The sequence below is a fragment of the Garra rufa genome, chromosome 6 (genome assembly GCF_049309525.1).
Source record: "Garra rufa chromosome 6, GarRuf1.0, whole genome shotgun sequence".
Lineage (NCBI taxonomy): Eukaryota > Metazoa > Chordata > Actinopteri > Cypriniformes > Cyprinidae > Garra > Garra rufa.
Window position 1 is genome coordinate 16,933,905 of NC_133366.1, and position 25,959 is coordinate 16,959,863.

The window sequence follows — 25,959 nt, forward strand, 5'->3', positions numbered from 1 at the left end:
CTAGAACAGAGTGTGTAGATAACGTGTGTGTGGCCTCAGTAACCCATTGGAACAGCAACTAGGAAATTGCCATTTATATAGACATAATTCACGTGATGAGTGTGTGAGAGAGCAGCCTGCTGCTAATATAGCCAGTTTCAGTTTGGTTACAAGAACCTTCACTCCCTCTGTTCCACCACGGTGGAATGGCATTTCAACCTTCACCTGATCTACTGAGACAATCACAAACCTCAGGCTGAAGACACAACTCTTCCATGAGCACTTACTATCTAACCTACAGTAAAACCATGCAGTAATTAAATAGATGACCTATGATTTTTAATCTAGTCATAAAAATTAAGAAGAAAATAATTTAATGTATAACACAAACTGTCCCATAATTTGCCAAATTTTGGAATGGATACATCAAAAGTAGTTTAGTACACTTAAATCAAAATGTGTTATGGACTAGTGCCTGTCAATATTAAGCTGCAAACATACTATTTAAATATGAATCCTGTTTAGTTTTCTACACACATACTCAAGTGCACATGACGTTTGCCGTGTTTTTAGCCTCCACCGCCTCAATGTATGAGTACACATAAACATAGAACTGCTCTGAGAGTCACTTCATGAGCATTTTAGAGTTTCTTTTGAGAAAAGCTATTGTCATATGGAATACACACATAAACCTAAAGATCTTCACAGCAGCTCGTCAAAATAAAATTTCAGTTTAACTGGAAGAAACTGTGACATTTATTACTTGATCTAAGGTAGTACTGAAAATAGTATTCCTTGAAATAGTGTTTTTAAAGGAATATTTTTATTTACCAGAAAAATGTAAATATACCATATTTCTGAAGGGGGGGGATAAATATAATACTAATATATATTTTTAAATAAATAAATAAAATGAATTAGATTTACTTTTCATTATTAAAAGTTAATGAAACCATTTAATAAAAATAAAATGTATTTCATAGGGCTTTTTCTAAATTGTTAAATTGTGTACATTTCATGATTTTTAGACATTCTTTTTGATCAATAAGAATATATATATAATATATATATATATATATATATATATATATATATTAGTGGTGGGCCGTTATCGGCGTTAACATGCTGCGTTAACGCGAGACTCTTATCGGGCGATAAAAAAATATCGCCTTTAATCTATTCTCAAAGTTGGGTTGGGAGCTGGGTCTATACTACGCAAGCTATGATGACTTTCACCTTGATAGTTTAGCACGGATGTATACCTAGCCGAATTGCACTGTAGGAGGCGAGAACGAGTCTTGCCTACTGTGAAATTACCACATCAAACGAGACGTGCTAACATGGATGCAGCTATGAAGCTGCTGGGTTTGCTTCAGGGCAGATGCGTTGCTAGACCCTTTTTACTGGGGCACGTGTGTGAGTTATAATTTACTTTGATAATCCCGAAATAAAGACATTAAACTATATGCAACAACTGAATTGACGCTTCTAAAAGCAACGCGGTTTAACCGAAGACTATGCACGCAGATATCCATGCCCGTGCATGTTGCAGTTAAATATTCTGTCTGTGTATTTAACTGCAATGCGCACGTCGCGCAGCCTTTTACGCAGAAGTACATGCAGTGTAGGAATAGTTGGTTACACAAGTTTGTATAGTTAATTGTGTTGTAAATGCAATTGTCAAGCAGTTTGTGATGCATTTTGGATTTTGATGCATTCCATTAGAACGGAGTCTGGAAAAATTAAAACGAGAGGGAAAAATTAGATGGGGCCATAAATAAAGCAATGGTTCACCAAAAAATGAAAATTCTGTCATTTACTCAACATCATGACATTCCAAACATGTAGGACTTCCTTCTGTAATACGAAGATTTGTGTGAGGGACGAAAAATTAAATGTTTTATTTTTATTTATTTATTTAGCTTTATTTTGTGTTTGATCTGGACTTGTTGACAAATTCTATTGTAATTGCATGAAGACAAAATAAAATGGATTCTTCAAAATTTTCTTTTGTGATCCATTGAAGAAAGAAAAACTTTTGCAATTACACAAGAGTGAGTAAATAGCACTTTCAGTTTATTTTTTTTCTTTTAAACTATTCGTTCAACTATTCTTTATTTTCTCTTGCTTTTGTTTTGTTTTGTTTCATTTTTCTTGCTTTCCAGCCTACGTCTGCTTTACATGTTTTGAGAGTGAATCGATCGTTTGACCTTGATCATTTTCAAAGAATTGGTTGATTTGGTCTTGTTGACAAATTCCTTTATAATTGCATGGGGATGAAGACTAAAAAATTGTTTACAATTTTCTTTTGTGATACATTGAAGAAAGAAAAACTTTTGCAACGACAAAAGTAAATGGCACCCTTAGTTGTATCTATTCTTTCTTTTCTCTTGCTTTTGTTTTGTTTTATTTGTGTTGCTTTCCAGCCTACCTCCCCTTTACATGTTTTGAAAGCGAATCAATCATTTAAACAGGATCTTTTCAAAGAATTGGTTGATCTGGTTCAGATATTCCTTTGTAATTGCACAGGGGGGAAAATGGAAATTTTCAAAATGTTCTTGAAAAGTAATGTTTCAAAAAAGTAAAACATACAGGTTTAATAAAGTAAATAACGTCTTTTTTAAATATTCCTTTTTTCGCCTTTTCCTCTCAACATTCCTGTGTGTTTGTACTACTTTGGTTCACTCTTAAAATGGTTCTTCACACACAAAATTGCTTGTGCTTTTTCCTCATTTGTTAGTCGCTTTGGATAAAAGCATCTGCAAAATGATTAAATGTAAATGGCTCAGATTGTACACACGAATATATGTGTGTGCGCAAGTATAGACTTCTTGTCATGCAAACAGCTCTCATCTACCATCAGTGGGAATAAGCCTTCATTTCAAAGAGCATCTAATATTCACACGCTTTTTGGTAACCAGCGGGACAGTGAGTGTGTAGGGCTTATTGTGTCCGTGTGTGCAATGTTGAAACAGTTCAGAAACATGGAACTCTTACACAATGTCTCTGTGGGACAGCCTAAGAGGCTTATATTAATGGGACAAGATCAATGTGAAACCCTCAATGATGGCGGCAGACTCATCAAGCCCCATTGTTTCACTAGTGGCTCAAGAGTGGCATAACACAGCCAGGTTCTGAGGTCTATGACCATCAGGGAAGTAGAGAGGCCGGCTTGAGTCTGTGCTGCTTATCGAATGGTTATTAAACTAATGATGGAGGAAAGGTGGGGGAATGGCAGAGAAACGGCATTCCTGCTGTCTTCCAGAGTATTCTGCTGGGAGGCATATGGCTCAGAGTCTCTTGATGGTTGCTTCTGGCAGTTTGCTTCCTCTCTCTCTGCGATTTCTTTATCTTTTTATTCTTATGAATTTCTCTTTCTCACGTACTCTGCAATAGGTGTTGTGCTGCTGATAAAATGAAGCAGAAATGAATGCAGAAAAGAAAAAAGGCAAAGAAATAAAGTTGTAAATGGTCAGGAGGCAGAGAACTTGGGGGGGGGGGGGGGGGGGCGTTTCCATGGAGAATAATCCTAATACGATGTGCATTGCTGCGCGCTGCCAATTACCCAGACTGCCGTTTTTATGCTAGCATCGTAGTCTGCACCCAGTTACTGTTGGTGAAGTTTGTAGCCGCTTTCTTTTCCACTTCTGACATTTAAGGATTCAACAACTTTTATATAGGAATGGACTTTTTCAGACTCATGAGCTCCAAGTCTAGCTAGACACATTGTAGGCTGATAAGACAGGCAACTTGTTTCCATGTGTTTGTGTGTATACTGTAACACTATGGTTCAAAAAGTATTTTTTTTTTTTTAGCATCTATTTTTGCATATACTGATTTCTAATTTTGTGACACTGAAGACAACAAGAAGAATACAAGAATAAATTACATTTTGAAATATATTACAATATGAAAGAGTATGAAAGCCTGTTTCTGCCACTGAAAAAAAAAGAAAAAATCACAAATCTGACATCTCGCAATTATGACTTTTTTCACTGAAATACAGTCACAAATTCAGAATTGCAAGATTCAAACTCACATTTTTCAACTTATTTCCCAGAACTGCCGGTTTATATCTTACAACTGTGACTTTTTTTCTCAGAATTGCAAATTTATACCTCACTGTAAGATATAAAATAGCAATTCTGAATTGGACTTTATAACTCGCAATTGTGAGTTTATATCTCACAGTTTTGATAGGAAAAAATCAGAAGTGCAAGTATGTATTGCACAATTCTGAGAAAAAAAGTCAAAGATAAAGATAAAGTTACTTAAATTAGTTAAATAAATTAAAAAGTTAAATAAATAACTTTTATTTTTTATTCAGTGGTGGAAATGGGCCATTTTAAATACAAATTAAATTTAAAATTCACATTTATTACATTTTTTTTTAAGAGACTACTTTCTAAAAACAAAAAAATCTTACTGACCCAAACCTTGTGAAATATGTTACTGGAATATAATCTTGACAAATCATTTTACTGATTTCATTCTTTTCCTATTCAGATGTATGCTGTGCTTGCATACATGGACCAGTATGGTTACCATTTACATTAATCTTGTAATGATTATGTTTTCTAGTCATAGTCATTTTTCTTCAACACTTTCCAATCATGTAGAGGTCTTCATTGGTGAGGCTCAGTGGAGCTGAGGGTCGGATGGAAGACTGATGGTTTCCGTCCTTGTATCCACCAAGAGCCCCAGAGTGTGTTAACCTTTAGAGAATGCAGCCTGTGAGGAAATGGAGCTTCAGTTCTGTTGGGTGCATCTCATCATACGGCAGACTGTACCTTTGCCCTTCATTTACTATTGGCTTGTCACTTTTTTCACCTCTTGCTCCTTGTCAGTCACCAGTAGTGTATAAAAAAAGTGTGTGTGTGTTTTACTAGGAATCTTCTCTGTTTATTTTAACATGTTTCTTTGAATACAAGCTCTATAGGGCTTTGTGCCCTCTGTCCTCCACTGGTGTCCTAATCACTTCATTTATTTAGTTAGGCTGCTCTCTGCATGGTTGCTTCAGCATCTCTTTCCTCTGGAGCTGAAAGAAGCAGATGGCTTTCTTCTTTTTCCGAGGCTCCCTTCCCCTTACACAAAAACTGCAACATTATGAAGCTATATGGAGATGTCATCTTAAATGCAGTACGCACATTTGCGTGTGTGCTCATGTCTGAGAGAGAGACATCAAAAAGATGGAGAATGTGACTTACTAAGAGACACCAGGAACATGGACTATTAGAGTTCAAAGGCTTGTGGTTCTTCTGAAATAAGATCAATTACATTCTTCGTCATAATGGCATTCTCATGTTTTCTGCCCACAAAAAAGGGGGAAAAGCTAAATCAAAGCATTAATGAATCATGATGAATAAAACATAGCCGAATGTAAGCATAAACAACTTTAATTCCAGTTTTGTTTTTCTTTTAAGAGCTTGGTCTATTAGAATAAACGGAAATTGCTATTTATGGTCACAGGACATATTTATGGCCCGTTTCCACACCACTTGCTGATGCAGTACAAATGACTTTGTGGATGTTAAATGGAGATGTTACAAAACAGAAGGCTTTTTTTACACATTCTTATCATAATGTGACTAAACGTGCTGACAGGAACATGCAGTCACAGATTTTAGCTGGCTAAATAGGGTTAGAGGTTAAATATGTTTTGTAATCATTTCAGTGAGAATCTGGCTTGTTAAATGTCTAAATTACAAATGAGTCACGAAGAGTCCATTTTAATGAAGGGGTGACGCACACTTCATGTAATACAAAAAAAAAACACATTTACAACTAGTTTTGCATTTGCATTTGCATTCCACACACTTCATAAGAAAAAAAAAACAACCTTAATGCTAAAAAGGTGTATGTTTTACTAGATCTGAAACAGACACTTAAATTTCATAGCGGTGAAGAAATTACCTCAGATTTAGGCCAAAACCCCCATCTATTTACTTAGCAGAGGTGATCACATTACAATTTTTCTCAGCTCTGTCACTTTAGGCTACATACTGTAAAAATGTCTTCATTACCAAGGTTAGTCCAGGTGGGCACTTCAATTTGAAATCCCATTACAGGTATTAAGGAACTTCTGGACATGTTTTGCCATATTAAAGGAAGAAAGAAGCTGTTATTGAAAATTAGACGTAATGGTAGAGCATGTTGAATTTATACTATGTAATCCACAGCTCTTAGATTGGCTTCTGAAGTAAGAATATGTATAAATCTGAACAAAGAAAGATGAGTGTAACTTATGTGTGTACATATATAAATCAAAATCTCTCCTCTAGGAATTTATGAGCCTCACCATCTGTACAAAAAGCTACACATATTGTGAATCAGCTTCTTATTTTACAGTCATCTGGGGTTTTACGAGTTCTGAGACTGTATATAAATTATGTGCAATCAGCAACCGCACATTTCATCTACAGGATGAAATCAATAACGGAGGGAGACATACTCTATAATATTAAGAAAAGAAAGGTGGTAGGCACTGCACATACCAAAATGTTCAACTCAGTAACTGTACTGATATGTAGGAAAGAAAGTGAGAAGGATGAGAGGATTTTTTTTTTTATTCTGACTAAAGTGTCTTCATCTAACAGCAATGGAGATCACAATGAAAATTAATTGGATGCACAAACAGTGACGTTACTTGACTGTAAAAGAAAAGCACCCTTCAAATATTTAGCTTGGGGGCTCTGGTGACCCAGGGCAAATGTTAACTTGATGTCCACTTAATGGACTAATTAGATTAAACACTGTTGATTTATTGCCGTGTCAGCTCTTATGAGATCTCTGAGCTTCTTTGGGATTGTTATGTATATAACTAAGCAAATGCTTTGTTCCAAAATCTAGCTGCCTGTACAAAGACAGTTTCTTTTATAGGGGTCATCGGATGCCCATTTTCCACAAGTTGATATGATGCTTTAATTCTCAATGGTAGTGTGAAAAACACTCTTTTTAATCAGCCCTTTGTCTCATGTTCCTTTAAATGCTAATGAGCTATGCTCGCCCCGCTGAGAATGACCTGATTTTAAAATGGGGATATTACTTTTAAAAATTAAAAAAATACCACTGGGTGGATTTTTATCAGTGTAGGGTGGTTGTGTACACAAACTGCGAAAACACATTAATGTTCAGACAACATGTAAAAGTGAGTTTTGCCTCCAATTAAAGAATCATGTGTGCACTTCTGACAGAAAGCCTAAGATTCTTGGTTTTAGCAGAAGTCTTGGCATTAGGATTGTGTGTATCCTTCATGGAGAAGGCAGTCCTAGAATGACACTGACTCCTCATTGGTGGAGATGGCGGATAAGATGAGAGAAAAATGTCAATAGAAGTACTTCAGTGTAATTAAAAATTGATTATTTTGCTTAATATCCCTGTGTGCTGTACTTTTATGCTTATTAGAGCATCCACTTAGCTTAGCAACATGCTAACACCAAACTCCCATGCAGAACACATTCTGTGGGACTTGCCTGTATAGAGGGTTCCAAATCAGTCACTTATAAGGGTTAGAGAAGGAACAAAGGTTTTGGAATGAAGCTAATGCCCAGAGGCAAAAATGAATGTCAGGACTTTCTAATTAATGTCATTATATTTTGATGCCATTCCAAAAAGAATCAGCTTTTAAGAACATTTAGATCCATGGTAACTGCCCAGCATGTAATTCAGTGCTTTCAGTCTCTTTCTCCTTCGCTCACTCCCTGGCCTTTCATTTTCTCACACCCACCCCCTTGTTCACACCACCTCCTAATGGACAACGTGTGAATGTAAAGTACATCCGTTGACGTGTAACATTAGCAATTTCCGAACACAATCTGGGCAATCTGCTCTGATTTAAAACACTTTGCCTTAATGTGCTTCTTTGAAACCTTACAATCTAAAAGCGTGGACCATTTTCAAAGAAATTAAATAACCAGGAAAAGACACAAAAGCATTGCAAGCTCAATAAAACAATCCAGACATATTAAATGTGCTTTCATATACTGATACCTTGTTTGTGCTGTATTGGGGGGAAAAAAAAGAGACTTTTCTTGTTACTGTAACAAGCAACTTGTTTCCCCCATAAACCTCTTTGATTGAGATCTTGATGTAGTTTTTAAATCAAAATGGCAAACTCATTGGGGAGCCATGCTGCTATGTTATGAATTAGCTTTCCAGAAAGCATTGAGGAAATAAAGTAACCTGCTCCCCTGGTACAAATGATTGTCCGCGTCCATTAATCAAGAAAAGACATGATGTCTAGCGTGACTGAGCGTGCAGCTGTAGATCAAAAGACATGAACAAAGCAGACTCAGAGGAGTAGCGGACTCAAATTGGCTGTGGGAGTCTTGAAATGATCAATACATTAGGGTTATCAGCGATGGCTTTTGCTCCAAACTCAAGGAAGGCCCGCTGTGCACGCAAGCAAAGATTGAGAGAGGACGTCGGCCATTAGCTGTGAAAATGGATAACATCTCATCACGTTATTTGTCCATGGAGATAAATATTCAGCCGATGTTTGCCTTGTTATCGATTGGGGTGTGGTGCATTGATAACATATGAAAATGATCAGTCAATCTCAGAGGCAGCACCAGAAATCTCTAAACGGGTGGACCTTGGTAAAATAGATTGGATGAGATTGCATTATAAATGTTGTGTAGCCCTTTCCTTAACCTTTATGAGACAATATTTGCTCATATTATATCTGTTCAATTTGAAGACTTCGATCTTGCAGCTCCCTGCAAAGTTGTCAGGTAAATACCAGCTGAAAAGAGAATGTACAATATATATAATATATATATATAAATTTACATGCATGCTATTATACCAGGAGCAAGGTCACATAATATATATGTGACCTTGCCCCTGGTCTGTCTGATTATTCTCAGTGTTAGCTCTTGAATATGAAGTATTGTAGCATAGCTAAAGAAGGTTGTGCTTTACTAGAAATGTTGGAACAGTGTGTGAATAGCATGAACCTCCCAAGTCTACTGCAGGTGAGGAGATCGGTAATTGCCTTTCTTCACACTGGCAACACACAAACACACACTCACACAGGCCTCTTTGCAGCTCATCCAGACAGAGCTGTTGAGAGACAGCCAGCAGTTGATTGGCACCGTCTCAGTCTCAAGCTTTGCTCGTTTTTCACACTCAGGTAGAAAAGAGGAGCTATCCAAAACCTGCAACTGCCACAGTTTACCTGAGAAAAAAACCCTGCAAGATATCTTTCTCTTTCTGCTTCAGCACGCCTACCCCTCAAATCCTCATCCGAGAGCTTTCACTTGCCTGGGTCTGAAATGCAGTCTATCAATAGGTTATCTCTGTCCCCTTTACTCCTGGCATTAACATGCGTTTCGTATCTGGATAGTGTCTGGATATTTTTGGCTGGCTTGCTTTTACACTTTTTATTCTGACGCATCTCTGATGTGACCAAAAATGACAGTTTTATTACATCATGTATAGGCTTTCTTCTTTATTTACAGCATTTCAAAATATTAGTGGACAATTTGAAATGCGTTTTGCATTTGACAGATAGAGTTTGCCAGAAGATTAGGTTAGAAAATGACATTTTAAAGTGGCCCTGTGAAAATAGACCTGGAAAGAAACGTGAGTGAGGATATAAAAAAAAAGGATTCCAAGCAGTTTCCAGGGTAATAATTCATGGGATGTTGTTCATTACATGGGGTGACTAGATCACAAGATGTGCCTGTTGTGTTTTTCACAGTACGAGAGAAGAATATAAAGAAAAAGCCAAGAACCCACATAAAACCACAGGCATAAAAGAGATTTTGCTACAGAAGTTCTTGCGATGTCAGTGTTAAATAAATAAATTCTAATCAAATTAAATTAAACTACTAATAAACAAATGTATTTCAGATATGTATATGAAATATATAAACATATTTTGGTTAAGCATTAATAAATAGTCAATTTATCATTTATAAAGCATTATCCCAACATTAATAGACAGTCATAAGCAGTTTATAAATTCAGCTATAAATGTTTTGTTTCTTATTTGTAAGAATATCTATAATGTTTTTAATAATTGTATTTCTCAATTATTAATGATCAAATTAAGTATTATACTATTAACAGACCAGTTATTTAGGACCTGTCAGTGGTTCATAAGATCATTTAGAAAGTGTAACTAAATGATTAATAAACTTTAAATGTACATTTATACATATTATTTAGACATACAATAATAGTTACTCAGTGTGTTACTGTAGTACATGCTTTATTAAACGTATTCTCACTGTAATTCATTATTAATTCAGGCAGTTATAAAGCATTTAGTAGTTGTCAGTTATCTATTTTTTATCCAAAGTGAAGACTATTTATGGCTCGTAAAACTTTTACAAAGGAGTTTTTAAGGCTCAGCTATCTTCTCAACAAAACTATGCAACTGCACACAAATGAAAAATTAAGCTCTGCGATGTCATAGAAAAATAAAAATTCCTGTACACCTCCAGAAAACATAACTTAGCAGTAACATGAATCTAAGTCTCTGCACTCTGATGTAAAATACATTTGATTTCCTATTTCAGCTAATTGTGAGACTTCAGTTTGAAATGTAGAACTTGTGTAAAATTTGCCACACTTGGCACTTCTTTGTGACTCACTGTTTGCACTGAATTTTCACTCAGCCATGAAAATAAAACAAGACAAACTTCTTATTACACCAAAATATTTGGCTTATTTTCTTCTTATTTTTTCTGTGGTTTTGTTGCTTATTTTGTTGACGTATATTACTTTTGCTGCTTTACGAGATATAGTCTTCACTTTAGATGATCTCCCAAAAACAATTAACTGACAACTACTAAATGTTTTATAACTACCTGAATTAATCATGAATTACAGTAGGAATATATGTTAATAAAGCATTTATTAGCATGCTATTACTATCATACCTGCAAACTTGTCGCTTTTCGGCGACAATCGCCGTTTTCATTGTCAATTGGGTCATTCACGTGAATCGTGTAGAACCGGAGAGTTTTTTTGAGGAGGAGGGGGGGGGGTTGGTTGGGCTTGCGTTAATTGACATCTGGGCCGATCGGAATCTCAACTGAGCTCGCGCCTGTCAAGAGAGGGAGGTGGGGGTGGGCTTGCGTGCCATGTAGGCCATTATTGGACAATTCTTATAAATGACATTTTTCCTGGACCAATCTCAGCGCTTGCTTTAGTATCTTGAAACACACTGCCATCTGTGTTCGCGCCTGTCAAGAGACACGACACTAGCCTAGAATCTAGACGCGCCCCTAGCGGCAGCAAATTACATTTGCTTCTAAGGTCAGTCTAGTTACTCTCAATTCACTTAAATTTCCGAAAAATCCAAGATGTACCGGGCCAATCACGAGTCGGTGGGCGGGCTTAACATGATGACGACTGAACTGCGACCATAAGTTCAGTCAGACATGAATTCCTGGTTCTGTGAATTAAGCGTGGAAAACTGAACAGTATTTATATATTTTTTTACTTTTGATACACAGCCACGTCCATGTGTCCTGAGCAGGAGCTCGTTACATCTGAACGCGCTGTGGTGTAGAATACGCAAACACCGGAAGCGATCTGTGGCATGTATACGACACTCATTGTTTACACAGCACAAGAGATTGTGGATATAGCTGCTATTCAAAATGGTAATTACTTGCGCTTGTCCTGGTTGTTCAAACCCATTTAAAGCTGAAAAAGATTACGTTTGCTTGCGCAAACTCATCCTGGACTTTTTTTTACATATTTCCCCTTTCGGTGTTTGCGTATACTACATCAAAGCGCGTTCACATGTGACGAGTCGAATCATAGATATGCTAAACTCGTGCTCATGACAGATGGACGTGGGTGTGTATCAAAGGTAAAAAGAAAATTATATAAATACTGTTCATTTTCTTGCAAAAACCGATCGTTTCGTGTCTTAGGACATCAATGTATCGTCACGAGCCGCAGGGTGTAATTTGGATTTGTCTGTGCATGTTTTTGTTTACTTTTAAAGGTTTAGTGCCCATCTATGTCTATTATTTAGCTGACAGACTGCACAGTGCACTGATTTTTGTTAAAAATCTTCGTCGCTCTGACTACGTCACCTGACCGACTAAGTCTCTGATTGGTTGTAGCGCTATCCTATTGCGTGGCGAGGAGTTTGAAAGACAACCGTTTATCCCACCCCTCCGGTTGAGCCCTGTCTATGGAGAGTGCCCAGACCCTACATTTATGTGGGTCTGGCTTGCCAGGCTAACACGACACCTGACCTAATGTTGAAACTCTGATGGAAATTGAAATGACCGTATGCACGGAGCGTTCTTTATAACTTCCGCATAAAGATAAGCAGCTCGTAAACTTCCGCTATAGCTCATTTTATATGTGCTACATATTAGGTGGACACTCTTGAGACTGATCTACTGCCTCGTTCTTATCAGAAACTGAGAAAAATTATAATTGCAACATTATAAACAATGTTAGCGGCGTGTACATTCACTTTCTTATTATTTAACAACACATCATTTAAATGCGGAGCCTGGTAATCCGTACTCACCACATCTGCATAGTTGTACATTTAAATGCTGACAGCTAAACACTATCATAACGTGTTTAGGCTAAGGTTAGCTAGCAAGCCATACTTCTCTTCAAGGACATCTTAATCGTATTCTTGATAATCACTAACTTGCCTTCAAAGTCATGAACACATTTTTAAAATCTTATCACAATATTTTAAAGCCTTTATTATTTTCCAAGTCTACAGCTGTGAAATAAAATGTACTTCAAGGACTCATTTTTCATTCATAAAAAACTGCATCGGACAAAATGACTTCGCAGAAAACAACGTCTTTTTTAAAAAATAATATGGAATGACCCATATAACCAATAGATGGCAGCAGAGGATTATGTATTATCAAAGTTCTATAGTCTTTGGTATTATGCAGCTGCCTTTTAAACTCCCTATATTTTTCAAGACGGCTTTCTTTTTGATTTATTATACAATTTCTAGCATAATAAATTGTAGTACTTTTACCGCCCTTAAGTGTATATGTGTGTGTGTGTGTGTGTGTGTGTGTGTGTGTGTGTGTGTGTGTGTGTGTGTGTGTGTGTGTGTGTGTGACCCTGGACCACAAAACCAGTCATAAGGTTAAATTTGACAAAACTGAGATGTATATATATATAAGTATATATAAGCTTTCTATTGATGTATGGTTTGTTAGGATAGGACAATATTTGGCCGAGATACATCTATTTGAAAATCTGGAATCTGAGGGTGCAAGAAAATCAAAATCCTGAGAAAATCATCTTTAAAGTTGTCCAAATTAGGTTCTTAACAATGAATATTACTAATCAAAGATTACATTTTGATACATTTACAGTAGGAATTTTACAAAAAATCTTCATGGAACATAATCTTTACTTAATTTCCTAATGATTTTTGGCATTAAAGAAAAATCAATAATTTTGACCCATGCAATGTATTTTTGGCTATTGCTACAAACATACCCCAGCGACTTAAGACTGGTTTTGTGGTCCAGGGTCACATATATATATATATATATATTATAGCAAGTGCAGAAAGACATTAAGCTCACACACAAACAGCCTATAAGGGGGAATTATTTAAATACTTATATATAGTGCACTACAAATACGTGAAATATTGATGGTATAAAAATTAAATAATGCACTCAATATGAATCGATAATTCCTATATATTTAAATATTTCATATAATTTAATAACTACATCTTTTAAGTTTTATCTTGAACTGTAAAATATATTAAATAGTTTGTGAATGTTTTTCAGTTTCCCTCCATGGCATTTGCGTGCGTGTGTTCGTGAATCCCTTGTCCAGGCTAAGAAGGAAAAAATAATGTTTTTCAGTATAATATAACCCCACCCCCGCCCCGCCCCGCGGACACTGTCACCTTTTTTCCTCTGATGAGTTTGCAGGTCTGTACTATATTTCTTGATAATATGTATAAATGTACATTTAAATAGGTCATTAATCATGTACTTACACTTTCTAAATTATCTTATGAACCACTGATGACAACTAAATAACTGGTTTGTAAATAATGTAATACTTAATTTAGAAATGACTAATTGATCATTAATAAAGTATGAAAATACAAATGTTAAACAAACAAGAACAAAGCATTTATAGCTGCATTTATAAACTACTGCCTATTAGTATAGAGATAATGATTCATAAATGATGAATTGACTATTTACTAATGCTCAACTAATGGCTCATAGTGTACTGTTATTATAAAGTGTTACAGTGGTAAGAGCTTCTTTATTCTTACCAAGTGCCCTATTGTGGGTTCTGTATATTCTGTTCTCACAATGTGAAACTACATATTTTAATATATTCATTGTTCCTTTTTTGAGTGTGTGTAAATCTATAAAGTGGAAGATAATGATTATTTGCAGGGCAATAGGTATTGCATACATAGTATCATGTATACCTTTGTTGAATGTGGTCAGAAGTAAATGTAAGTAATTCAGTAATCCAATCACAATGCATCTTGGGTGCATTTACTTCTGGATTTTATTATGGTCAAGTGCTAATATCCAATCCAATAGTGATCTGATCACTGGAATCGCATGTTAATGCTGAATGCAAAGGGGTCTGCCTCTCTCTCTCTCTCTCTCTCTCTCTCTCTATTTCTGCTTTGTTTTGCACTCAGCAAGCATTCTCTCCATCCAAACACTTTTAAATGCATTGTTTATCTCCAAATAGTTTTAAATGGTGGCCCTGGAGTATTCTTAAATATACAGAGAAATTACAAAGAACAAGCTTGGCTCCATTTTCATAATTGGGCTCCGCTGCCAAGCACAACTGCTTGGCTTGCACCCTCACAAGGAGAGATCGATAGTTCAGTGAAAGCTGAAAGCTGCCCGCTTATACTTTGGGAAGTTGGGGAGTCACACAGTGGCTTCCAAGTTTCTCAAGCTTTTTATGCTAAAGACCTATTATCTACTCCGATTTAAAGGCATGTCGGGATCCGAGTGCAAGATGTGAGAGTAACATCAATCAATCCAAATGTTCTCTGTGGGCGCATAAGTCCGTGAGAGCTGACCCCTGATTTGAAGCTGAGCAGCCCACACAGCCTTGAGCTGAAACAGGAAGTCACTTTTCACACTGAGCAGAGATCTTTTGGTAATGATTTAGCTAGGACTTCAGTAGGGCATCTCTGAGTGCCACCGCAGCTGGGTGGCAATGAACCACCTGGCCCATACCGCTCTATCACCCTCTCGGGCATCCGTCCTTCTCGACTCTCTACCCCCGAATACTTCGCCGGCATCCGATTGGACGGCGTCAGCGCCGTTGCCCTCGGTGATTAAAGTCGCCACCCTTCCCCTTGCCTCTCCACTTGTACAAAGTCAAGCATGTCCACTCAGCTTTATGGATTGTTTATATTGCTTTCAATTACCTTCCCATGTCCCACACTGAAGTCAGTAAATTTTTATATGCTGGAAATTACTCTCCAGGCACCCATCTCCACCATAACTGCTAGTACCCAGACAGAAGCTCTCCATGCCCCGGCAAATAAATCATATTTAGAATTCATCAAAATAATTTAGAGTTTATTAGAGTTTATATGCCAATCCGAGCAGTGCTTCGGGCCTCGACTTCTTATTCCTAGCGGTCGCTTGTCAGTTGTTAAACTCATTAATAAAGCTAAAAATCACACAGCATTGCAACTAAATTAAATTTCACAGCACTGCTTCTCAGCGAAACGTGGCTCGTATGAACCCTTAAAATAGTCTTCTGAAATTGTTTGATGTTATCTTGGGTTGCTGCGCACTTCTGATATTTTCTCTAGATTCTCATGTGAAAGAGGCTAAATATAGCTAAGTTGAATATTTGGATCATAAGAAATGTACTCAAACACATGGATATGAATTTGTGAAACTGATATGATGTATATTACATAACATTATATTTTAATATTTATGTTATGCACTTACACCAGACTTAATCATCTTGATAATTGAATGAGTACGTTGTACAGTTTTAAAGTATGTCATTTAATAGACATTGTTATTAACATAAACCACTTTTTCTTTGAATTATCAGCAAAAAAATCTCCTGTACATACTGTAATGTAGTACATATGTACTTTGATGTAAAATCCCTCCCACCTCCAAAAGATATTTAAATGTCCTATGTATAATATGTTTTCTTATTACCTACTCAGTTTCAACTTAAAAAAAAAAGAAAAAAAAGGAAAAGGAAAGAAAGAAAGAAAGAAAGAAAGAAAGAAAGAAAGAAAGAAAGAAAGAAAGAAAGAGAGGAAAGGTCTGATTTAAAAACACACTGGCTGCAATCACAAGAATAGCAATCAATATCTAATCTAGCCCAAATCAGTCCTGACGCAACAGAACTAAATGCAAATGCAGTAGGAGACAAATGAAAAAGACACGAGGGGTTTATTTTATTGCAGTCAATAGACGTCCCTGCAAGAAGTAAGAAGGATCTGGCTGAGTTTGCATGCTGTATGATATGCTTCAATCATAACAAGAAATGTAGTATGTTACTGAACAGTTCCACCAAAAGTGAAAGTCAGTGGGCAAAAAGTTGGTGTGTATGCCTTTGAATTTCAGTCTATGGGCAAAAACTGTTTATGTCACAAAGAAGAGAGAAACTTGTATAGATTTGTAACGACGTGAGGGTGAGTAAGGGATGACAGAGTTTTCATTTTTTGAATTGTTTACCACTTTTAATCACTTTTTCAAGTTTAAATGTGTTTAATATCATTTTAGTTTGTGTCAGCGGATGGTCTTGCCCGTGGCAAATGTCATTCACTTTGTAAGCACTATAAGCCAACAATGGCAGGCACTGCTTCTTTCCTGAAATAAGAAGAAAAGTAATCAACATGGCTTTCGACAGGCTTTCTCTTTTCATTTGGTTGGCTCTCCTTTATTTGCCTCAATTCAGGCTTTGTTTATCAACTGGCTGATTGTGAGGCACTTAATTATGCCACACTCCAAACTGCAGGTTTCCCAGGCAATAAGCTCCTTGGCACAGTGACTTAGTCAAGGAAAGTGGTGTGGACGCTCACTGACTTCTTAAGCAAGGCCTGTGACTCGCATGATTAAGATTACACACTCTGGAGACAAATAAGACTCAACCTGGGACGTGTGTGCGCGCTCCTCCGTGTACTTTTAGGTGGTTGAAGGCATTTTTGATAGTTGTTACAGTGCCCAAGGTTTAAATTGAAGAAGCTTATCACTAACTCCTGTATTTCCGAGTGAAGTTGGATTTTTAGCATTTCCAGCTAACATCAGCAAAGTGCTGAAAGAACAGCCGAGAGTTATTCTGTTAATGTGCAGGAATGTGAAAGTACCTAGCCATTTTCCAACATATTAGGACTAAAATAACACATAACAAACAACTTTCATTTTTAGTGTTATAGCTTGCCCATTTACTGCAGCCTGTGCTTTGATTAAAAAAAATGTTTTGGCCATAAACCTAAAACAGAACATATAAAAATAAAAACCATTCCAAAAAAATTCAGAAATAACTTTTTATAAAACTTTTACCCATGATAGCCATTTAGTGATAATATCAAACTGAACATAATAACATTCCTAGAAACAGTATTTTTACCAGGGAAGTCACTGTTTATGAGAATGATGCCAACAATAATAGCAGCAGCAATGCTAACAACATCAACAATATTATTCATAATAATGACGACAATACCAGTGGTATTTCTACTAATAGCAGATGAAATAGACCAGGAACAGCATTTAAGGGCATAATATTTATTTAATGTTTTATTTATGGAGGGAGATCAAGGTTTGTCCTAGACTGGTAACGGTGATTTTCCATTAATCTCTTTTTAGATCGTAGACTTGCTTTAAATGGCTCCTCAAAAGCCATTAACTTGCACTTTGCTGAAATGTACCCATGCATACACTGAACCCTTCATTTTCACCAAGGCTAAACCTCTGAAGGGGCTGGGACAGTTTTTCATATTGACCTTCATGCCAGATCTCATTATCTCCACATGATGTCTATTTATGACAACCCCATACATCAAATTCAGGCCTCTTAGCGCAACTTTGGTGACAGTTAACATTTCACTGAGGTAGTTTGGAGCCTTCTAGCTCTAATGGGGACTTTTCAGGTTCTCAAAAAGAAAACCTGACAAAGAGAAGAGTGGAAGAAGAAAAGAACCTGAGGGGGAAAAAAGGCCTCTTGGCTGATGGCCGACCTGCTCCAGACCGCAGCCCTGTGACCCAGTTGAGCGTGCTAGCTGGAGGCGTTTAGTGTAGCATACTGGCTAAGGACAGGTAGATTCTAATAATATAGCTCTATTGAGGGATTCAGCCTTCCACAGCTGTGACAGGCCCACCAGCTTTGACTCTATTACACTCTTCCATGTTGGGCAGAAAATGTCAGTGTAAGAAGCCAGAAAGGCTAATTCACTTCCGAGAGATGTCAAATATGAAGATGTGCTGTGTTATTAGGATATTTCTCAGCTACAATCCATCCGTTACATTTTAATGCACAGTCCAGTAGCTATATACTTATTGTTGAACCTTTTTTTATGACTATGGGAAAACTAGGGTAATCCAAATGAGGAATATCTGTTTAGAGCTGTGAACCCTGTAGTGCACCATGATACTGCCATGGCATCAGAAGGTAAAACTATGACACACTCTTAAAATTAACGGTTCCTTTTTGAAATCAGGGGTTCTATGAAGAACCTTCAACAGTCTTCGCATTGCAAAGGTTCTTTATAGCATAAAATGTGACCCTGAACCACAAAACCACTCTTAAGTAGCATGAGTATATTTGTAGCAATAGCAATAGCAAAAAAAAAAAAAAAAAAAAACATTGTATGGGTCAAAATTGTAGATTTTTCTTTTATGCCAAAATCATTAGGATGCTAAGTAAAGATCATGTTCCATTAAAATATTTTGTAAATTTCCTTCCGTAAATATATCAAAACTTAATTTTTGATTAGTAATATGCATTGTTGAGAACTTCATTTGGAAAACTTTAAAGTTTTCTCAATATTTAGATTTTTTTGGCACCTTCAGATTTTCGAACAGTTGTATCTCAGCCAAATATTCTCCTATCCTAGCAAACAATCAATGGAAAGCTTATTTATTCAGCTTTCAGATGATGTATAAATCTCAATTTCAAAAAATGGACCCTTGTGACTGGTTTTGTGGTCCATGGTTACAAATAAGCAAGTAAAGTCTATTGTAAATAGTGTAATGTATTCTATGAACCACAACTTTCTTTCAAACCAAGCAGCTTTCTGTTGGTCAGTGCAGTGAATTTGCATGACCAGCTGAACCTGATGTGAAATCTGCATTTGGAGAACTTTCATTCCCAAGATTCCTATTAAAACTTAGACCACGAAACTGGTAAATGTGACCACACTTACCAAGCATCGAGAGCATAGGGAATGATGGGAATCAGAGGGGGAATGGAAATAAGTTTATGTAGAACCAACTCAAACTTATATCATCTGCATGTAGCATGTATGCTACCCTCAGGGTCACAACTCTGACAATTCCAGCACTTTTTGTGATTTTGCTGTAACTTTGCATTTAAATCAGTATGTAAACTTACCTAGGCCTTTCCAGCTCTCCCTGTAGACAGGCCAGGGGTCATCAGGTTTGAAACATCTGGGACTTTGGTGTTGAGGTTTGTTGTTAGCTCTAGCATGGTCATGCTTAGCGACCTGTGTTTGTTTCCCCCCCAGTGGGCCGTTCTGCTTCATCTATGCTGACAGGCTGATTTATTTGCACTCTGACCGGGGTACAGTTGGGGAATAGGGGGAAGCACTCAGACTAACACCTTCTTGTGCCCCACTCTTAACTGACTCTCTTCTGACATCAACTTCCTCTCTCTCTCTTAGATTCTCTCTTAGAGCCTGCAGATGAGATGCACTCATTCAATTGTTCCCTTTCCAGACGAAAATACAATAAACAACACCTATATTTTGACAGGAATAGTTCCAGCTAGAAGTGCTGAGGTGTCTGACATACTGATTTAATGTCCACAAAGAGAGGAGGCAGAGACTCTGTTCCATGAGCTAGTCATCTACCTTCGTACTCTTGAAACCTCAATGCAACCTCATAATGACTGATTTGAAACGCTCTGCATGTAGACATACTCTTTGTGCCATACAATTGATCCTCATGTAAAGTGCACAGAAGACTTAACCTGTTTATTCAGACAGTTTGCTACTATAATGCAGCTATCATAAGCATTAAAAACACACTGCTCTCGACAAAATTGGAGTAAAACAGTTTGGAACAAGGTTTTACAGTGTTCATCATCATAATTATTATTATTTTATGTAGCTAATATGCCATTTTTCCTTCATTTCATTGGGCCTTTTTTAAGAACTGTTCAAGGGTAAGGCTGATTTGCTGGACGTGGACGTCCAAATGAAACGCTCAGAAATCAATAGTTCTTTTATAAAGGTCTAACTAGACAACACATAATGGTCGGTCAGAGAGACAACACGGTTACGATGCTGTCTCTTTTCTCTGAAATAATCTAACACGCAAGGGCATACGCACATACATGCTTGTCTCATCCTAGCATGAAACTCATTAATATTATTTTGACATCCTTGGCCACCTAACAGGGGCCTTCTCTTTGAGAAAATAAAAAAGGACTCACAAAGGAGGAGTGGTTCTTTAGATAATTGCAATTAGTATTTTTGGCCGGACACTGTTTTTGGCTTGGATCCAGCTCTGAGAATTGAGTGCTGGAGCATCGGCCAGTTCTGGCTGCCATCCAGGAGCTGCTGCTGGTTTGACTGTGTGTTCAGACCATGAAGGACTAGCGAGGACCGAGGGAAGCAACAGTCCAACTACATGACAGGATATTATTTCCTGCAAACGCTGTGAGTTTTACACTGCCAGCCTGGTGCATAAAACAACCCCCTACCTTCTCATCCGGTCCTTTATGCTGCTGTCTCTTGCCCCTTTTTTTCCACTGACAAGGTGGTGAAACTGGTGCCCACTTCCATTTAGGCCTGACTCCACCTGTAACATGCAAGTTGGACCTGACAGTTAGGAATGATAGGTACAGAAGTGGCTGTCACACTCTCAGAACGAAAAAAAAAATAAGAAAAGAAAAAGTCACCTTTATTTATATAGTGCACTTTATACAATACAGATTGTGCCAAAACAGCTTTACAGTGTTAAGCAGGAAAATACTGTGTCGATAATTCAAGAGGACAATAGTAAATAGTTAATTTTTCAGTTAAAATCTGGTTTTAAGACTTTACACAGCACTGAAACTGCCCTTTTGAGAGTCTCTAGTGACATTTTTACAGAAACTGATTCTGGTAAATCTATGGCCTTAGTTTTATTAGATCTGAGTGCGGCTTTTGATTTGGTTGATCATGAGGTCCTGTTGACACGCTTAGAGACATCTGTGGGCCTTCGTGGCACAGTTTTAAAGTGGTTTCGTTCTTATTTGACCAACAGATGTTTTAGTGTTAGGATTGGTCAACAGACCTCTTCTAGAATGCCTCTTAATTGTGGAGTTCCACAGGGATCAATTCTTGGGCCGGTATTGTTCACCTTGTATATGCTCCCCCTGGCTTCCATTTTTAATAAACATAAAGTATCTTTTCACTTATACGCTGACGACACTCAGATCTACTTTCCATTAAAGCAGAATGATATAAATGGCTTACAACCAATGTTGGCCTGCTTAGAAGAATTAAAGCATTGGCTCTCAAGCAATTTTTTAAATTTAAATGAAAATAAAACTGAAATAATTCTATTTGGGGACAAAGAAAATTCTGTGTTAGATGATGATTGTGGTTCTCTGGCCCCTTATGAAACTCAGTGTGCTAGAAACTTGGCTGTTCTGTTTGATCAAAACCTGAAGTTTGATAATCAGATCAGTGCTGTAGTAAAATCTTGCTTTTTCCATCTTCGTCTACTTTCTAAAGTGAAACCTTTTTTATCACAGAGTAATTTTCAGGCAGTGATCCATGCCTTTGTAACAACTCGATTAGATTATTGTAACTCTCTCTATTATGGTGTTTCTCAGTCCTCTCTTTCTCGTCTACAGCTAGTGCAAAATGCTGCTGCTAGACTGCTCTCTGGCACACATAGGTATGAGTCAGTAACTCCTATTTTATTTTCACTGCATTGGCTACCCATTAAATATAGAATTGATTTTAAAATTCTATTATTTGTTTATAAAGCCCTTAATAATCTTGCCCCTCAGTACCTTACGGATCTGCTCCGTCCATACACCCCTTCTAGAACTCTGAGACCCAGTGATCTTGGCTTACTTGTGGTACCTAGATCTAGACTCAAAAAACGCGGAGATCGAGCTTTTGCAACTGCTGGTCCGAAACTTTGGAACAGTCTACCGCTCCATGTTAGATTAGCTCCCTCTATCTCTGCTTTCAAGTCTGCTCTGAAGACACATCTTTTCTCTCTGGCCTTTAATACTCCGTGACCTCAATGCCATCGTTGTTTCATTACTCTTTCATTTTGATACCTTGTTGTGTGTTAATTTTATGTTTGCGAGTTTATTATTCTACAATGTTCAGCACTTTGGTCAACTCTGGTTGTTTTTAAATGTGCTTTATAAATAAATATTGTATTGTATTGTATTGTATTATTGATTCAGTGATGTCATTGTCCAGTTCAGTTCTCTAATAGTGTCTATTTAATCAACTCGACAATATTGCCAGAAACTAAGTGTCCCCGGCTAAGCAAGCCAAAGGCAACAGTGGCAAGGAACCAAAGCTCTATCGGTGACCGAAATGGAAAAAAAAAAAAAACCTTAGGAGAAACCAGCCCCAGTCGGGGGCCAGTTCTCTTGTGTCCAGACGAAACCAGCATGGTGTTGTTTAATCCCAGACTGCAACACAAGTCAGACTGAGTAGAGGACTCGTCTGGTTCTCATAGCCTTTGCTAAGGAATTGTGCCGATGGCCGACAAGGTCTTCGCAGGGGATCTGTCTCTAGGGCTCATCTAGTTAACATGGTCTCCGCTGACATTCAGAGTTGTAGGGGTCACCTCTATGTGCTGATCCAGCATCTGGTCTGGATACGGATGCAGAAAGAAAGAAAAAAATGTTGGGAAGTTGATCCAGGGGAGGTATCTTTTCAAAACATACAAATATGCATAATTTCAGAATAATATGTACACTTTGGGTACATACCGTTTTTTTTTTTGTTTTTTGTTTTTTGTTTAGTTTTTCAAGCCAGGACCCATAGCACAACGGCACTATAAAACTTGTGGCACCAGCACAATATACTCCCCTTTTAGTGTAAATGTGGTACAAAGGTATACCTTTTGAATGGCTACCATCCCAGTGACAGCTTTTGTACTTTTTTTCTGAGAGAACAACAACAAAGGAGGGATCTTGTTAAAAGGGTCTCTCTTTTCTCAAATAAGGGTGGGAATTTTATGCACCATGATTCAGAGAGCACAATTCAATTCAAAAACACAGCTTCCAAGCATGTGGTGTAATGTATCTCTCAAATAGGTTCTGTAAACACGCCTCTTTGCTGCATTAAAAAGAATGAATGAATCAAGAATCATTTCGGAAGGAATCTCGATGCATCAATGAATCTTTTTCTTTTTTTTTCCACTGGTACTCCAATGCTCACATCATCATTTGCAACCCTCAAGCATTTCAGTCTTTACACTTTTAGCAGTGGGTAAACACACACACACACACGCAAGCACACACTTAAACGCGAGAGCGATCCATCAAAGCATTCAGAGCTGTCAGGGGTAAACAGGAGAAAAGGGCCGTAAGCAAGAATCTTCTAACACAGATTTGATTTGCCTCGATTTACCTTAAAAAAAAGAAGAGAAGCCCGCTGATATGGCTTCAGTCGTATTGCATTTGCCAGCAGGCATATGTCACTTTAGCGCCGTCAAAATCCTTACTCGTGGCTGCTGTGTAATCTGATTTACTAGCAGAGGACGAGATGCTTGGAACACCAATTCTGGATTGTTATCAAAACGGGACTGACATGCCTATTAGCGCCTTTCATCGAGGTCTGACGTGTCACTGAATTATAAACTTTCTGAGCAATATGTCGGTGTTTTCTGTCGGATCCGACATTTTTGGCAGGAGGGGAGGGGGAGGCAGCCAGGTTTTTAGCATCCAATCTGGCCAGTGCTTCCTCCGCAGATGCTTTTTTGATGATGAGAGCGAGCAAACACAAGAGAGAGACCTTTTCTCATCGCACACGTGTATTCACGTGTATGCGCCGATCCGGTGTTGCCAGATGCACTGCATGATAGGTAACCTGAGGGCTGCAGACAGGCAGAAATTAGACAAGGAGGTATTGCGCATAGTGGAGCCATCTGCTAGTTTAATTACACTTTTTCTGTCTTTTTTTTTTTTTTTCAGAGGTAAACTGGCCTAATGATTTACATGTGCACATGAAGTTCGGCAATGAACCCTGGTTATTCTATCCAAGTGCTTGTTGTGGACATTTCAGATGAAAAAATCAACATTACTTTATGAGTGAATAACACAAACGTGGCAACCTCCAATTAGGGCCCCTCTCCCTGTCCACTGACATTTTGGGGGTAATTGTGTTTTCGCGACAGGAGCCTCTATAGTGCACAAACAAACCTCTGTCTTTCTGTCGCTTCAGAGGAGAACATGAAGAGGCGGCCTCTAATACGTCCAGGAGATTGGCTGGTAAAAATTCAAATTACAGTGTGTGTGATGTCAATTATTCAAATACAAGCTATTTTTAAAATAGTAAAAGAGAGAGCAAGGCGAGATGATTTGGGGCCGGGGGAGCATAGGGGATGAGGGACCCACAAATCATGTTCTTCACGCTGGGAAATAACAAATACCAATCTAACACTTGAATGAGCCCTAACTCTCTGTACATATTTTGCCCTGACATTGCCTTCTCAAGCCAAGCATTAAATCCTTATCCATTGCACACAGCACTGATAGCTTCAAACAAGAACAGCAAAAAGGACTGTGTGTTTGTATATGTGTGCACTCTGCTGGGGAGCTTTATTTGCCCCTGTCCAAATGCTAGTCTAACCTGCCTGATTTACAGAAATCTGGCAACCAGAACCACAAGGTCACTTTATACTTTAACCCCGATGTACAAATGACCCTCTATTATCGCTCTCTCCCTCTTTTTCAGGTGGCCAACCTGGCCTGTTCCATCTCCAACAACGAGGAGGGTGTGAAGTTAGTGCGCATGGCTGCTACACAGATCGATAGCCTGTGTCCTCAGGTAAACGGCCTGAACCTTTGCTATTTTCTATCAACTCTGCCAGCTGTTTTATATGGTGGTGATGAATAGTAATTCACTAAACACATTGTGCCACTTATTCACTATTTTTTTTGCAAACTGTTTATTCCATATAGCTCTTTTGACTTGCCGAAACTACTATTGCTACCATTACCAGCCACAGAAAGCACAGAATTTCCTTTAGAAGAGATGTTGTTGTACATTTTTTATTGATGATGGCAGCAGTTATTCCTCAAATGATGGAGAAGAGCATAGTCAGGCACATATCCAGACCTGTCATATTTATTAAAATATGACTCACATTAGCTTTTTTTAGCTATTTAAAGTCAACATGAAAAGCTGCTCGTAGCCCATTCAGAAAAAATATGAGGAATCAGTGAGAGGAGAAATCCATTGGAAACATAAAAAAGTCTTGGTTATGTTACACCATCTTTTAAGAGACAACATGCACAGAGATAATCTGTGGGGAATGCGTATTAGAAGGGGTATAAGAAAACTATTGTCTATTCAATGCCAGCATGATTTGCCAGCATGATTGAATTGTAAAATGCTGTCTCCAAAATGAGTCCAATCAAAAAAAAAAAAAAAAAAAAAAAAGCTTGGTGACATCAGCAAAGTTGAGACATTCAGAAATCTCTTGATTAGTAAGGTGCACTAATCAATTCTTCATAATAAGTTTCAGAAATAAAAAGGAACTGACCATGGAATAAATTGGTTGTCTAAGGTTCGACAGAATTGAGGTTTTTTTTTTTTTTTTTTACATT

General features: G+C 37.6%; 1 protein-coding gene across 1 annotated transcript in view; it reads left to right on the forward strand.

The window, feature by feature from the left end:
- The window catches only part of ctnna2 (catenin (cadherin-associated protein), alpha 2), a 509,795-nt gene that overhangs the window by 461,125 nt on the left and 22,711 nt on the right, over positions 1 to 25,959 (forward strand). The window contains exon 10 of the mRNA XM_073841829.1: positions 25,085 to 25,177. Coding sequence (XP_073697930.1) covers positions 25,085 to 25,177 — 93 coding nt within the window. The remainder of the gene's footprint in view (positions 1 to 25,084; positions 25,178 to 25,959) is intronic.